Below are 17842 nucleotides of genomic sequence, written 5' to 3' on the forward strand. Positions count from 1 at the left end.
GAAGGTTCTCTATGACAACTACTGTATGTATTTTCTTGGTGAGTGGTGAGTTTTTTTTGGGGTGAGATATTTTAAGGTATAAGATTATACGAAAGACGTAGCTTCAGTAAGCCTTCCAGAATATGGACAAGGAGCCTGTTGAAGGTCGCGGGAGGTCTAGTGGAAGTGGGCAGCGTACGACCAGTCGTTATGGCGAGCCTTCGGGTTGACGGTTCAGCAGTGGACTTTTGTGCTCATGATGATAAAGTTATACACAAATACATAGTTCTGGAATTCAATGTGGTAGGTACATGTAACTGGAAAAAACAAAAAAAACAAAATTATTTTTATCAGCCTTTACCAACTTACATGTCTATTATAATTCATACCAGTCAATAAATACAACGTGTACTCTTAACAAGGCCGTTGTTCGAGATCAACTGAAAAAGATCGATTAAAAAACTCATTTCACACTCGTAACGGCTAGCGATTGGAATCGTGCCAGAAAAATGGAAAAGAAAACCTTTATTAATTTATTCTTATTGATGATTGGATGCGTTTCAAGTAAGTAATTGTTTTTATTGGATAGCATGTTTGTATGCGTGGTTCAACTGATCGTTCTGCGTGTAAAAACTAATCACCTCGAGTGATGATTTGGAAAACGAGTGCTTGATCTAACTTAATATGTCATTGTAATCTTTGAATATTTTTGCGTATTTAATGTGTTACATTTCATAATTAGAGATGCTTGGTTTTTACTCTTTACCTCCATGACGACCTGGACTTAGAGTACATCAGTAAGTATTTACAGTCGGCGTCGATGCGCCACTTCGATAAGGCGGCACGACACGAGAACCCTCTCATCGTGGCCGCCGGTAACTACATTCCCGATCCTGCGGAACGAATGGACGTCATCCCAAACACGTCATTTCGGATCCCCCCGATCCACTAACGGTGCTTTTAAGTACCTCAAGCACCGGTTACCGTTCTCGTCGAACCCGTCGCTGGCGACGAAGGGCTCGACGAGTAAATTAACTCTCAGACACAGCCCACTGAGTTTCTCGCCGGATCTTCTCAGTGGGTCGCGTTTCCGATCCGGTGGTAGATTCTGCGAAGCAGGCTCTTGCTAGGGTTCGTGTTAGCAACTTCGTCAGGTTTGAGCCCCGTGAGCTCACCTACTAGTTAAGGTTCCGCTGAAATAGCCTCTCAAGGCTATCAGCTTAGGTAGGTAAAAAAGCAAAATGTAATAACAAAATAACTTGTTTTTTTTTATTGCCCTTTTAGGCGGACGAGCATACGGCCCACCTGATGGTAAGTGGTTACGGTAGGCAGAGCCAACCCGCTGCCTACCGTTGTTACCCTTGATTGATAGGATTATATAAAGAAGAAATAGCTTTTTTTTGTCCAAAATTAAGCCTTGGGACATGAGTTCTAAGTCTCAGTTTTACAATACAGCGGCTGTCCCATCCCTAAAATCGAAACGCATGACTGCTTTACAGTAGAAATAGGCAGAGCAGAGGCACCTACCCTTGTGAGCTCATAAGACGCCCGACCTCCACTGATTACGCAAATCATAATTTTTGCGGGTTTGATTTTTATCACACGATATCATTCCTTCACCGTGGAATAATTGTTAAGTACGTAGTTCATTAGAAAAATTGGTACCTGCTTGCGGGATTCGAACACCGTTGCATCGCTAGATACCAATGCACCGGACGTCTTATCTGTGTTATTGGGAAGACTGTTGAGTGGTTACCTGTAGGAATAATTTTTTTCCTACCTATGCTGATAGCCTTGAGAGGCTATTTCAGCTTCTCCTTGACGTGTAGGTGAGCTCACGGGGCTCAAACCGGGAGTGTTGCTAACAATGGTCTTAGCAAATAAAAATTGAAATTCATTCCTTGAAACTAGGAAATATACCCTTTGCGAAGCCAATGGCTAAGGACTTTAAAATAAGACAAAGCAAATCTAAAACTCCATTTTTCAGAAGCGGATTTCCAAGCCGACTATTTCTTTCGTAGTCTAGGTACTATAAAATTACCAGATTGTAGAAATGCCATATATGACTCCGAATGTCGGTCAAAATGCTCCGGTACTATCGTTTGTATAGTAAAAGCAGGCTGCCATTGTAAACCTGAAGTAATACCATTCGGTATGTATGAATTTCGGTTTTAAATAATATACCATTTTTTTCGCAATATACGAATAAATCAACAAAGTATATGTAGCCACCCACCTCGAGGCCTGAGTTCTATTTCTATGTCTCAGTTATAAATTACAACTTAGATATTATATCATGAACTAAGAGCTAGTAAGCTTTTATCCGTGAATCATGATTTTCACTGTTATGTATATTTTTTTGTCTCTAGACTATTTTTCTCTATTCTAACGGATAGCAGAAGAGTCATCAAACAATTTAATGGTGGTTCGTGAATTTATCCATAAAAAATGTCGAAATTTTAATGTCAGCAGCAAACTTTTAATTGATTTTTCATTTTAGTGTCCGATTATTATAATGACGTCGACAAAGTACAAGATGAATTCGACTATAGACTACCTGCAGGTAATTTGAATTTTGTATTTGAATAGCATTACCGCGTAGATGTCCAAGCACGTTAAGTGAATACAAAGATGCGGCGTGTGTATGGCTTCGTAAGGGGAATTAATGGCCATAAACGGGCAGCCACAACTGGTTAATTAAGTGGCAAGGCCCGATAATGCCGCGGTCCCTTTCAAGATCGGACTGTCAGCCACATCACAGCAATGGTCATTCCAGGATGTATCTAATAAATGATTTACCTACGGCTGAAAAACGCAGTGTACTTAAAACCAGTAGTGAATACAAAGTAAAAGGCAGTAACGATGACTCCACACAGATTAAACCCTACTGGATATACTTTAAAAAATGGTATATTGTACTCACAAATACTAAATATCACGTCATATTTACCAAATTTGTGGCCCTTGAGGACAGCTTAAGTAGCTCGCTTCACGAACGAATAATGGTACAAGCTATTGTCAATAAATTAGTCTACTAACATTGATATACAACTAATAATTATCGTAAGACAACACTGAAATCAGGCCACTTGTAACTGTTTGCTAGAATTAGTATTCTATCAGGTATATCTTTGATGATTGTTTTCCGGCGGCGAATAACTAATATTTTGAATAATTATCAATAGTAGGACAGATATAAAGTCAATAAAATATACCAAAACTTGTTACGTCTTCAGATAGCTATCCATTTCCATTAATTATCGATTTAATTAACTGCCGAAACCCGACGCTGTAACGGAATCCCTTATTTGAAGTGGATAATTGTGTTCAAGATGTTTCCTGTGAAGTACATACAACATTATGTATGATTCATGTTTGTTTGTAATATATACCTTTGTTGAGATATGGTATACTGGATTTAGCGTTCTCTGTGTTCTCTATATTTATATGTTATTCGCCATATTTCTTGTGTTTGATTGCTACAACATATAAACTATTTATTAGTACCCGAATTGGGGTTTTACTATCAATCGATTATCAGGCACCAAATTACTTAGAAATAGTGGAAAGCAACCCAAAGAGGCCGATTTTTCAGTCCCGTACTTCGATAATTCCTAGAGCTCTGAAAATTTTCTGAATACCTGTGTATTTTTATTTAAAGTTAATACTACTGGAATTTATGCATCCCTCGCGCAAGGATTATAAGGCTTTTGTAGTTTGACCATCTTATATTTTACGTTAGACATATCTGATACGACGAAATCAAAAGTTACAACACAATGATTTATTAAAATCCAATCTCAGTCGTGGTGTTATTTATTCGTTACGTTCATGCATTTCTAATTTACAGGCTTCATGATTTTCAATTGGTATTGATATTTTATTGACAATTTACAGTTCTACAGATAAAAGTACCAAACGATGAAGTACAAACTGAGCGCCCGAATCTACGCCATCACATAGCACATTTTTGTCCGAACCTCGACGTAGCAAGAGATTGCATCAAGCATTGTATGAATACAGGGAAGCCGGCTTTCTGCGGTAAAGACCACCAATGCTATTGTGGTCATAAGGGTCGTGACAAAGATAAAAGCATCAACGCTACTGAAGTTTATTCGCAATTTCAGGACTTGTATGCTAAATACTTCGGGGCTGATAATTCTGCAAATGATTAACAATAAATAAAAGTTTATTCTACAATCGGTCAAAATGTATTTTATTTTAACCTTTTAGAGGGAACCACACTTTTTTTATTTTTTTTTTATTGCTTAGATGGGTGGACGAGCTCACAGCCCACCTGGTGTTAAGTGGTTACTGGAGCCCATAGACATCCACAACGTAAATGCGCCACCCACCTTGAGATACAAGTTCTAAGGTCTCAAGTATAGTTACAACGGCTGCCCCACCCTTCAAACCGAAACGCATTACTGCTTCACGGCAGAAAATAGGCAGGGTAGTGGTACCCATCCGCGCGGACTCACAATAGGTCCTACCATCAGTAATTACGCAAATTATAATTTTGCGGATTTCATTTTTATTACACGTAATTATTCCTTCACCGTGGAAGTCAATCGTGAACATTTGTTGAGTACGTATTTCATTAGAAAAATTGGTACCCGCCTGCGGGATTCGAACAGCGGTGCATCGCTTCAACACGAATGCACCGGACGTCTTATCCGTTAGGTCACGACGACTACACTGCTGGAACGTCCATGATACAATACGATTGTAATCCTCTTTAGACTCAAATTCTTCGGAAACCACGTGTCATGCACGCATGGGTCACGTATAGGTAATTGAAGGAAGGATTTGTGGCGGTGGACTTCCATTTCCAATTTCTTTTTTATTCTTTTTTATTGCCTTTGTAGGCAGACGAGCATACGGCCCACCTGATGGTGAGTGGTTACCGTCGCCCATGGACTTCAGCAATGCCAGGGGCAGAGCCAAGCCGCTGCCTACCGCTTAATACTCTCCACAAGCCTCGTTTGAAGAAGGACATGTCATAGCGCTCGGGAAACACCGTGGAGGGGAGCTCATTCTATAGCCGGATGGTACGTGGAAAAAAAGATCTCTGGAAATGCACTGTGGATGACCGCAGTGGTTCCAGGTAGTATGGATGAACTCTACTCCGGTGGCGGGCGGTACGATGGTAAAAACGAGACGTTGGTATCATCTCGAACAATTCCTCAGAGCACTCCCCATGGAACATGCGGTATAAAATACAGAGGGAACCGAAGTCCCTCCGCAGACCCAGAGGCTCCAAACGAAATGATGTGAGAAAAATGTCAAGAATCAAACATTTTTGGGTTTGGGCTGGGATTAGTTTCATGTATCACGTAAGCTCCTGTACCGTTTATTAGTGTTAATGTCAACAGTAGCTAAAACATGGGAAAAAGTACTTGTTAAACTAGTGAACAAGTTTGACGTCACACCGATAAAATCATTTAAGTATCTGGCAGGTTCTTCTGCGTCGCAATTCGGATTCAGTAGTTGCTGCATTCGTGAAATTGTTGCTTATGAGCTATTAAGTCACCCTTTTCGCTAACCCCTCTCCTATCGACTGCTTTAAATTTGCCTTACAAATGACGCTTACGAATACTACTTAACGGTAGACAGCGGCTTGACTCTGCCCCTGGCTTTGCTGACGTCAATGGGCGACGGAAACCTCTTACCATCAGATGGGCCATGTACTCAACTATCTATAAGGACAATAAAAGAAAAAGTAATGCCCACCGGTTCCGGTGAAGCTGGAAAAGCCTCCAAGATATCATCAATCTCGTAAAACTAAATAAATGGTACCAAAATATACAAAGTATACTAACTTTTCACCTAGCGTTGTTAGGTATTGCGGTATAGCTAGTATTGACAAAAGTGTCTGAGTTTAAATAGTATTGTATACCAACGAATGCGTTTCTTATCAGTTTAGGTGATGTGTTTGTGGGTTGTGTGCCTATCATGCGTCAGTTATAGATTTGATATCGGTCATGACCAATAACAATGCTTCAGGTCATCTGATTTATTGCATACGTAACATGCAACGTGTTTCACAGGTGCATAGGTTTGGTAGTTGGTAAATCGGACTTAAAATAATACTGCGAATTAATGTAATGTTTTTTACTGGTGGTAGGACCTCTTGTGAGTCCGCACGGGTAGGTACCACCACCCTGCCTATTCCTGCCGTAAAGCTGTAAATGCGTTTCGATTTGACGGGTGAGGCAGCCGTTATAACTATACTGAGACCTTAGAACTTATATCTCAAGGTGGGTGGCGCATTTACGTCATACTGATGTCTATGCGCTCCAGTAACCACTTAACACCAGGTGGGCTGGGAGCTCATCCACCCGTCAAAGCAATAAAAAAAAAGTAATAAACCAATATAATTCCAAAGCACTTCATATGCGTGTTACAAATGAACGTGAAATTCAAAATTCATGACGCATTAACATACGGCGTCATGTCGGATCCGCGCAAAGATTGTTGGCTTACGAAATCTCAATACAAGTGGCGCGGCGGAGTTGTCTGCACTGATTTATATGCCGCACAGTGGGTCGATTCTATGATTTTAGTGACTTAGGGACCAACTTTGTTTTTTTAAAAAAAAAATTATGTAGATAGATAGAGCTCGTTAATCTCAATAATAATTGTTTTGGGCAAAAATTACAAAAACTTTATAGTTTGGTCAGAAAAATGTGTTTTGTGATTTTTTTGTATGGAGCGGGTCACATTAAATTAAATTCCTGCTAAGTACCGCGAGGTCCCGCTTTGAAACTTTATTTTCCTTATACCTTGTCTAGTCTACTATCATTTGATGCTATGAACATGTGCATAAAGTTGCAACTCTGCCAAATAAATGGATCGAAAAAAATTAATAAATACATAGAATAAAAACCTTTATATTTTTTTTCGTAAGTGCTTTTAAGTTAAATTTGATATGGATTAGTAAGTAAAAGCACGTAATGATACCCATAATTACATAATACCTAACAACAATACATTTAGTAGGTCTCTAATTATGCAATCTCTCTAAATATTATATATTTTGTTTCACCTTTCGATCTTTGGGTCAGAAGACGAAAGAAGATTGTGTAAAATATCCTCATTAGTCGACGTTCTACTTCTCATTCTTGAATAACATCTCTCTGTATATTTCCGAAAATCTTTATTGCGAGCTTCCGCTGCCTCTTCCGAGAGTTTACCTATACGAATGGCACCAAAGTTCTTCATTATTATATATCACTGCCATGTGCCAACAATTTATGGATACTGGAAGGCATATATAATACCAGGGATATACATTAACATACAATTCTGCAGTATATCTAAAAAATTTCGAAAAATTGGAAACGCGCTCTCCAGATGCAACAGAGTGAAGAATCACGTGAAACCTCTCTATTAAATCTTTACGTATTCCTGTTATGCGGGCTGTTTCTTCTGCATCCCTGAAAAATCTTCTGGCAGTATTGCCATCATTGGTTGTTCCTACTCCTTGCTTGACAACATCTATAAGTAAACCGCATTCCTTTTTAAACGCTTGCTGTATAGCGCTCTTTCTGGTTGATATTTTTTCTTTGTCATCGCCCCTTGCAACTCCATTTCTTGAAGTCCAAACGATAAGACGCGAACAAAAAAAGTGTCATTTAAAAAATTATCTCACAGGAAACTACATACGATGAAAAAATTGTGAAGTAATAAAATTATATTTACTGATATGAAGTAAGCACTCCATGCATCTTATCCAGGCATGTAAAGATGGCATTCCATACTGGAATATTTCTTCATTATTTTCTCTTTGATAAGCAAGTCACTCCAAAAAACTCTGACGGTTTTGCTTTGCAAATATCACAGACAGCAGACAATGTTTCTGAAAAATATGAGGTTATTTTGCCGTCTATCATCATCATGTGCAATTGATGCTTAACTTCAACTTGTTTGATTTTTGATGGCTGAAGTCTTTCTATTTCTTCTGTTATGCTAGCTTTTATAATTGTCACTGTTGACTGCGTTTCTTTTGTAAATTTAAACATTATTGGACGGCAATAAAAAGTTGATGAGGTCGTTTTCCCAAACAATTGTTCCATCAAATTTCTGAAGCCTTAAAGAACTAGACTGACCATGAAAATAGATGAATCATCAAACTCTGTTTCAGTTTTTTGTTTATAATTACTTTGACCTGGGGCTCTATCAAAGCCTATTTGCTTATAAGCAGTAGCTCTCTTGCAGAGTCCAAATCCGAAGTAATCACATCTAAAAGCCTATATAGCGCCAAGTTTAGTAATGATTGCATTTTAATAGCAGCTCCTTCTTCAGTAATAATTACCTCGTCTTTCCCTGGATAACATTTGGTCTTTTCTTGCTTAATTTTATATTAAGAAGGATATAAATCAGACCCATTTTCACTTGCTGCTTTTCTTAGGTTTATATACTGCCACTTAATTTAAGTGAAACTAATATTGCCTTATCGGGAGAATATGTACTACTTTTCACTTTACTTGTAATTAAATACTCATTAACTTTTTCTAGATCTTCGGGGTGATTTGACAAGTGGTTCATTATTTCTCTTACATCTTCATTTCTAGTGTTTCTCAAACTAGCAATTGTAGTAGCTTTCATTTCATCCGGGGATAACGAAAGCGATTGGTAAATTTGTTCAATGCGTCTTCGTTTTTGCCTGGATCCCAATTCTTCAAAAGGTTTTCGAGGTGCAAAAATAGATGTCGAGGCTTCTGTAGTACATTTGAGGGTGGTACATTTTCAACATATTTAGTATTAGAAATTTCGAGCCTTTCATGTGCAGTGTTGATAGCTTCAGATATCATTCCTTCGGGCCAGTTTATTGCACATTCAATTAACTAATCACATTTTTTTCTTATAAACTGTGCTAACATGCGACTACTTCGTTTCCATATTGCACTTATATCTGAACAAAATTGCGTACAGAATTTTTGGAGCTCAACATTTTTCTCTTCGGTCACGTTTATTTGATTTTGTAGGAATTGAAAGAGTTTTTTATTATCAGACAGCGACTGTAGTTGCTCTCTTAAAATCATAAATAATTCTAAATTGTTAACAAAATTATCAATTATAACGGAAACAGCAAGATCACAACGACAATCACGAGATGTTAGTAGTAGTACGAATAAACGAACACTAGTTAGTATATAATAAACATGGTTACTTTATACTTCCAGAGACAAACAAATGTTTACTATATTTTCTACTACCCAGTAATGGCTGCTCAACTAATTATCCTCATTAAATAATGTTAACTATCCTAATAATTAGAGAGGTTGCTTAATTAGAGACCTACTAAATGTATTGTTGTTAGGTATTATGTAATTATGGGTATCATTAAGTGCTTTTACTTACTAATCCATATCAAATTTAACTTAAAAGCACTTACGAAAAAATATATAAAGATTTTTATTCTATGTATTTATTAATTTTTTTCGATCCATTTATTTGGCAGAGTTGCAACTTTATGCACATGTTCATAGCATCAAATGATAGTAGACTAGACAAGGTATAAGGAAAATAAAGTTTCAAAGCGGGACCTCGCGGTACCTAGCAGGAATTTAATTTAATGTGACGCTCCATACAAAAAAATCACAAAACACATTTTTCTGACCAAACTATAAAGTTTTTGTAATTTTTGCCCAAAACAATTATTATTGAGATTAACGAGCTCTATCTATCTACATAAATTTTTTTTTAAAAAAACAAAGTTGGTCCCTAAGTCACTAAAATCACAGTATCGACCCACTGTGTGCCGCTTACAGAGCCGCAGCGCGTCTGAATTTTAATTACACACAACCCTTTCGTAAGTTTTTACGTCGAGCTAAAGTTATACTGGAATAGACGTAAGGGAATTGTTGAAGTGAACTTTCTTTAGAATCGTTGTGATTTCAAACACGATGAAACGAAATGAAACGAAACGAAAAAATAAGTCCATACAATTATTTCTATTTATTTAGTTTGTTATCAACAGTCGCTGCACGTAAATTCAACAATTCCTGAATCGCGGTGACGAGATTTTACACAGTTGATAGACGTTCTCGTATTTCTCTTGCTAAATTACACTTACTTGGCGTAGCGGATTGGTTACCGTGATCACGCAGGCGTTTCCCCCAGGGTAAGGCTGCTCCATTGCACTGCGGAGTGGTTGACCCTTTGACCCTTGCGATTACTACCGAGTGTGACTTGCACACACACACACACTTTTTTTTTGTATTGGATTAGATGTCAAGCACTTCTCATCGGAGACATTTGAAATTGACGCCGTTCAAATTGTAGTCCTTGTAGTATCTTCACACTTCATAACGGGAAAGCATAATTGAAAAATGTGCAAGATATTGGCGTACATTTATACCACCGAGCGAACTACAGTCTAAAGAATACGATAAAATGCGTGGAGTGTTCTATTTTAACTAGTAGAGAATTTTCTACAAAGTTCACCAGTTTTTAACCAAAATAAAACTATTTTACTTCTTTGTCGTACCTTTATGAATTTATTCAAATGACTGTGTCTAACGATTTGAAAGTTTAAAAACAATGAGAAAGAAAATGGACATAAATTCTAATAAGTAGGGGAAAGTGGGGGAAACGCGAACGCTGGGTAATGCCGAATTCAATGGTTCTAATATGTTAGAAAGATATATCCTAATTTTATTTGCCGCCATTTCGGAGATCACGCCACCACTGATGCCAGTCAATAACACGGGAGACGCGGACAAACGTACTTAAATAGGTATGCATTTTTCAATATTTTGTATGTTTTAGATGTAATTTTTTGGTAAATTCAAGTTGATGTAACTTTATTTCTATCTACAATAATAATTCAGCTTCTACATAGTGGAATAATCACATATTACTCAGCTAAATGATAATGATGTAGTAGGCAAAATAAATTTAACCAAAATTGTTTTTTGACCTTTAATTATTTTCGGTTCCGCGGGGTAAAGACGAACACTCCATGTCGGGCAATCTCGAACATTCGCCGTTACCCCACTCCCGTTTGTTAGTACCCCGTTCAACTTTTTTTAAATATTATTACAGATGCCTTGTACTTACAAAAGAAAGACCGAACTGAAGTATAGTTTTGAAGATCTCAAAAAGGCTATAGACGATGTTAAAACCAAAAACTCTCCCTGCGTAAAGCAGCAGAAACATATAATATTCCAAAAACCATTAATTTTGACCATCTAATGAAAGAAGTGTTAATACAGCCATGGTTGGATGAAAACCTTTATTTACAGACGATCAGGAAACGTAAGAAATCAAGAAGAAAACGGAAAGATGGCAAAAAAGGAACCCAAATAAAAAGACTGAAATGTAATGAGAGAACACCTTCAAACAAGAAGTATGAAATATTATTAAAGAATTTGAACAATATAAAAAAATACTTTAGTGACTCTAGTCAAAATACGAAAACAAAAGAAAAAGGCGAAAAAGAAAATAAAGACTACTTTTGTATTTTTTGTAGAGATAAATATATTGATCCTCCCATTGAAGACTGGTGCTATGAAGAAGAAGAAGTGTGCTATGTGTGCAAAAAATGGGCTCACGAGAGTTGTACTGACGGACAGTCAACATCGTTGGATTTTAAATATGATCTATGTCGTTAATAATGTTGGTTCGTAATCACCCCACTTGGTGTTCGTATTTACCCGACTGATGTCGGGCAAAGCCGAACACTAAGGGTTTTGTTTTTCTTTCATATTGTTGCAGTTTATTAAAAAAATATAAATGATGATTAGTGAATAAGTTAGACAGATAAGTAAACTTTATAATAAAAAAAAATTAAAAAATCTGTGATTAAATTCCATTGTTTTATTTAAGTTTTCCCTTAGGTGTTCGTATATTCCCCACTTTCCTCTAAATGTTTTTTTGAAAACACGTCAAACGATAGTTCGCTCAATATTCAAGTGTCGGTGAATAACATCTCACTTGGGTCATTCGTAACCACGAAAGCGTATTCGTAATAACGGAAATAAAATAACAAATTATAAGATTAAACTGCCAAAGAAATTCTCATTACATTTGAATGTTAATCATATTAAATCGTTCTGAAGAAGAGAAATAATAATTAATTAATTGGCGTGTCTAGAAATTCTATGCGATTGATAAAACTTGCGAAGTGTTAGACGAAGATATTTATTGATTGCAAAACAATGTTTTGGGAGCATGTTCCTTGTAAACATTTATTTCATTCCCTGCCCTGTGTTTTGCTGTGAATAGCTTTCGAGCCCCGTCAATTTGATCACTGCTTCGGTCTAATTTGGTATTCGGGGTCTGGCGGTACTTGTTTCATCCAGTAATGTGTTTTCAGCACCGAATGGAGGAAAATGTTACTTGCGCTGGTTATGAAAAATATTTAATCAATTAGGAGGTTCTACATTGAGCAGTCGACGTCAAAAAGATTTTTTTTTTTTATTCGCTTGGTATGGATGGTAAGTGGTCACCGTCGCTCATGGACGTCAGCAATGCCAGGGGCAGAGCCAAGCCGCTGCCTAATGCAATGATGCGCGATGATGCAATAATGAAAAATTTCAAGATTTATATTTACTTTGTGTATTCTGTATATATTACGGGCGTAACGATACTCGGGACGAGCATGTCTAAGGAGGGGGCAGTGTTACACCGGTAAGAGTAACACCATCTATTGCCGAATAGCCGAACGAATATTAAAGGATATAGTAGCATCTAGAACGCTCAAGAAGTACAACGCCATCTATTGTTAGATAGCAGAAACATACAATATTCGAATTTTATGGAATATTCGCGATAAATCTAGGGATCTGGTATCGGCTATAAAAGCGTTGCAGAGATGGCATGCAGTCAGTCAGTTATCGGAACTACTTAAAGCAAAACAGCGAACGGATCACCTGAAGCGAAGCGGAAGAAGCGAATTGAGAATTTTAAAGTATTCGGTGTGTGTTTTAAGTGATAAATACAGTGTTAGCTTGTAATTCGGAATTTTTATTTATCCCGAACCCTAACAATATGATAAAGATTTAAATTACGAAGGCTTGTTTGTTTTTGTATGTATTTATGTTTGCGCGTCGTTTATTGAAATGTTAAAGTTCTACAAAATTTTATTGTTAACACTTCGGAGAACCCCAAATCTGTCTGCTCGTGAACGAATATAGTATATATAACATATAGTGACGACACCTGTTATTTCCATCGAGTAATATTCTATGTTATGTGAAATAGTGTTATTTATTATATTGTTTCGAGAAAACGAATGTAAGGTATTACGTCGCACGTAAAAATAATTTAGCGTTGCAAGTCGAGTGGGCCACAGATGTGGAAGTGGCGCGGAAATGATATCAAATTACTTTAACGTATACAGGCATAGCTTTAACATACTTAAGATGCCGAGTTTTCGGTGTTGTTTCGCGATTGGACGATTTGTCAAAGTGTGAAGGGAAACTGCTTTTTTATTTCTCTCGAAGGTGCTTTTGTGATTGTTCGAATAATATCCGCCACATAATAGATCATTTATACGGAAGCTTCGATTATATTTTGTAATTATTTTTTATTATTAAAACAAAAAATGTGGAAAAAACAAAAATCACGCGCCAGTCATGTATGCGAGTATTTTGTATGAAGCGATTCGACCATGTTGATGTACAACTTTGTCTGGTACCAATTTATTTAAGAAAATATGTCTATAATAAACTTGTCCACGAACCACTCTTAATCCGAAGGAATAAGGTCTTGAATTAAAAAACTTAACTGGCAATAACTGGCATTGCGTAATTAGTAGGTAGTTATGATGGGGCGTATAGTGAGCTCGCTCAGGTATCATCATCTTGCCTATTTGTGTCGTGAAGTAGTCTTGCGTTCCAGTGCGAAAGATGGGACTGCTGCTATATATTGAGAGACTATGACGATAAGACTACGAGACGAGACATATCAATGAATCTGACATAGTTTGAAATTACTATATTTTATAACATATATTATAAATTTTATTGGGATCTTTTAATCGAGTGTCTGATGCCACAGAGTAAGGTAGAGGATGTCAGGCCGTGTGGCAGATCTCTCGTGAGGTGGATTGACCGCATCAGAGCTACAACAAATTACCCCCAGTTCGTAAGCACTAGACGCACAGTCGGAAGGGAGGAGTGACATCAGGACGACACATGATATCCATGATTGCTTTGCTTAGATTGAAGCGACAAAGAAGAATACCAGTGAATATGATCGCGGAATATTGTTATATTAGTCAGGCAATACTGATTTTCACAACCCGTAGAATTATTTGGTCATTTATCACAACACCCACGGATAAAATATTAGAAACTATTATAGGACTCATCATTTCCTGCCCTTCTCCCAGTCACCTGGGGTCGGCGCAACATGTTTTCTCCTTCCATACTCTTCTATCATATACCATTTCTTCGCTCACTCCCCTCTTACCCATATCGTCTTTCACACAATCCATCTATTTCTTCTTAGGTCTACCTCTTCCTCTATATCCTTCCACATTCATAGTTAACACTCTCTTACCAACCTCATTTTCATTTCGTCTCATCACATGTCCATACCATGCCAAACGCGCACTCCTCAGCTTCTAAACTATTATAGGACTATAAAAAATAAACATTCATCTTTACAGATCAACCAAGACCGAACAGAACTATCGTGTAATTTATATTGTCAAAACTGTTATTGTGTAGCTAAAAGAAATAATTATACATGAAATTGAAATTCTATAAATAACTAACAAGAGAAAAGTCGTTTTCAACTGAAGTATAAGTCTACGTGATAGACATTTCAAAAGAAGAAAACGTAGATAGAAACCAAATCAGACTAACAATGTTTTAAAAATAGCTCCAATTTTTGTATTTTCGTGAGGTTGACAGATTTTGATGTGTACTGCACAATAGTTCATTCATCTTCTTAGTTTAATAGTATAAATACATTTCTTTTATTTCATAGGTCAATTTACTCTATCAACAATTAAAAGTTTGGGAGAGAAGATTCAGGTGAGGTTTTTCTTACACGCATTGGAATTATGGGTGATAGATTGCTAACATCTTCCACTGCTGTTAATGTATAAATTGTTAGTGAAATAAATGCGATATTATAGCTATAGATTTTCTTTACTTCAAATGTTAGTTCAACGATCGTGTGAAATATATACTTTTTTTAAATAAAAATTTTTACTTAAAAAAAATATCTTCAAAACTAAACCTTGACAAAATTCTATCTAGCCAAGTATCATTCATCACTTTTCGTTGACATGTAAAGCCGCAAAATGGCAGGTTCATTCATTCAACACAGTTCGACAGTGGAAACCTCGTTACATCGTAATAGATTGTGGCTTCACTATGCGGCAACCCTGCCCATGTCCTCTGGCTTAATTCAAGAGGTTTTTACTATTCGACCAGATAACATTAAAGCAAATTATTTGTACAAATTGATTCTTTGCCTATGTACTGTCAGTGACCTCAAGGGTCTGCAGGACTGAGCCTGCGAGGCTTTGCTAACATCTACCCTAGCAAAAGCAGTGCTTCAGTGAATCTACCACCGGATCGGGTTCGAGATCGACTGAAGAAGAAAATCCGGCTAAAAACTCAATGGGTTAAATTGAATACTTATTCGTTCAAGAATTCGTACTTATTCGTTCTTATATAAGAATAGTATAACGCAAAAACAAGCTTTAAAGAGCTAATATTTTAAGTTTAAATTTGATAAACTCTATTCTAGTTTATAACTTAATTTTGAACAGAAAGGTTTCTTTTCCGTGGAGATTAAAGAATCGTTCTACTAATTACCTGGCTGTTTTAATCACAAAGCAATGATGCAGATATGGGTGAAGCTAATTGTTAGGTGTGCATTATGAAACCTATTGTCTCTGATGGATACATTCAGTGCAAGTACTAATATAATTTACTCGTCGAAGGTATTAATATTATACACAGCGTTCATCCATACTACTCAGAACCACTGCGTTCATTAACATTGCGTTTCCAGAAATCTTAATTGCGACTATTCGGCTTAGAAATGAGCTCCCCTCTACGGTATTTCCCGAGCGCTGTAACATGTCCTTCTTCAAACGAGACTTACAGAGATTATTAAACGGTAAACAGCGACTTTTTACTGGTGGTAGGACCTCTTGTGAGTCCGCGCGGGTAGGTACCCCCACTCTGCCTATTTCTACCGTTAAGCAGTAATGCGTTTCGGTTTGAAGGGCAAGACAGCCGTTGTAACTATACTTGAGACCTTAGAACTTATATCTCAAGGTGGGTGGCGCATTTACGTCGTAGATGTCTATGGGCTCCAGTAACCACTTAACACCAGGTGGGCTGTGAGCTCGTCGACCCATCTAAGCAATAAAAAAAACTGTGTCTGCCCCTGGCATTGCTACCGTCCATGAGCGACGGTAACCACTCACCATCAGGTGGGCCATATGCTCGTCTGCCTACAAGGGCAACAAAAAATAATATATAAAATATATGCATTCATTATTATATTTCATTCCATTATATTGATTTAAGCAAAGACACTTCATAAACATTAACCCTAATGCCTCATGTGAGTATTATTATAAGTAGTTCTACTATCGTATCTTATTTCGCTCTATTCATGGTTTGCTGGAAATAGATAAACTAGTTAAGTTCGTCTTACTATTTATGATCATATTATTAAAGTTCATTGTGTATTTCTCTATACATTAACATATTAGTGGTAAGAAAACCACATCGGCACGATGTCGTAAATAAATTGACTTTTACAAAATGCTGAACTTAGCCTCTGATAAGTTAGTGGTGTGCCCCTTTTAACTCAGTTGGGGGTGGAACGTGCCAGCACTAGTAATCTTTAAGGGATGTTTAGTTTGAAAAACATCGTACATTAATAATGTATTTTTTTTATGAAGCTCCAGAAAAGGATGAAGCTAACATAATATTAAGTGATGGCGTTTGCTTAAATAAATAAAATATAAAAACTTTGCGACTGTATCTACCACTCGAGTGGCAGATTAAATAACGGCAGATTAAATAGATGTTTATTTATTTATTTCTAATATTGTGACGTCGGTAAGAGTAACGCCATCTGTCGTCGAATAGCAGAATCGAATATCAAAAGAACTAGTACAATCGAGAACACTCGAGAAGTGCAACGCCATCTATTATCAAATAGCGAAAGCACATATCGAAATGACTGGTCTTCCCGAGAATGTTCTCGATAATTTTTGGGATGTCGTACTGACTATAAAAGCGTTGCAGAGATGACATGGAGGCAGTTAGTAATTGGATCTACTCGAAGCGAAACAGCGAACGGATCACCTGAAGCGAAGCGGAAGAAGTGAATTACGAACTGTAAAGTGCGTTCTGAAAGTGTTCTAAGTGTTTAATATTTCGGGTCCCCTCACATGTCGGCCTGGGGACCGGCGAAGGGGGCCTAAGAAGACGACGTGCAAGCTGCTCTGCACGCGTTTTATGCATGAGCATCCGGGTGATGGAAGGCCGGCTATCCTCAACCCACGCTGGTTCTGACCCAGCGGGGTATTCCGTAGGATAGACCATTCTAACCGGCGCCATCTAGGCGGGCTTCGGATAGCCTGCCGACCGAGAGGGCTGGTGGTCGTGGCGCCGACGACCGCCAGTCCGGCGTCCCGAGGGGGAGGGTGATGGGAGAGATGTGCTCCGCACTAAACGCTTCACTTTCCCCCCTTTGCCTTTTCATGAGTTTTGTCTCATGCGAGGTTTGGACGTTGGTTGTTGAGAGACAGGAGGTTTTAGTCGGTTCGACTCCGACATGCCCCGCCCTTCATCCCCAGTGAAGGGCGGAAGTCCGGCGATTTCCTCCTGACAAAAAAAAAAAAAAAAAGTGTTTAATATAGTTTTAATTT

The 17842-nt window shown here is 37.6% G+C and overlaps 1 protein-coding gene across 1 annotated transcript; it reads left to right on the top strand.

The window, feature by feature from the left end:
- The first annotated feature begins 488 nt into the window (after positions 1–488).
- Positions 489–4189, top strand: LOC134199099 (uncharacterized). The gene is made up of 4 exons (XM_062669247.1): positions 489–543; positions 1967–2131; positions 2480–2542; positions 3877–4189. Exons 1-4 carry the CDS (start codon positions 489–491, stop codon positions 4152–4154), a joined length of 561 nt encoding a protein of 186 aa, XP_062525231.1. The 3' UTR covers positions 4155–4189.
- Positions 4190–17842: the final 13653 nt, after the last annotated feature.

The sequence above is a fragment of the Bombyx mori genome, chromosome 6 (assembly GCF_030269925.1).
Source record: "Bombyx mori chromosome 6, ASM3026992v2".
In the NCBI taxonomy this organism is placed as follows: Eukaryota; Metazoa; Arthropoda; class Insecta; order Lepidoptera; family Bombycidae; genus Bombyx; species Bombyx mori.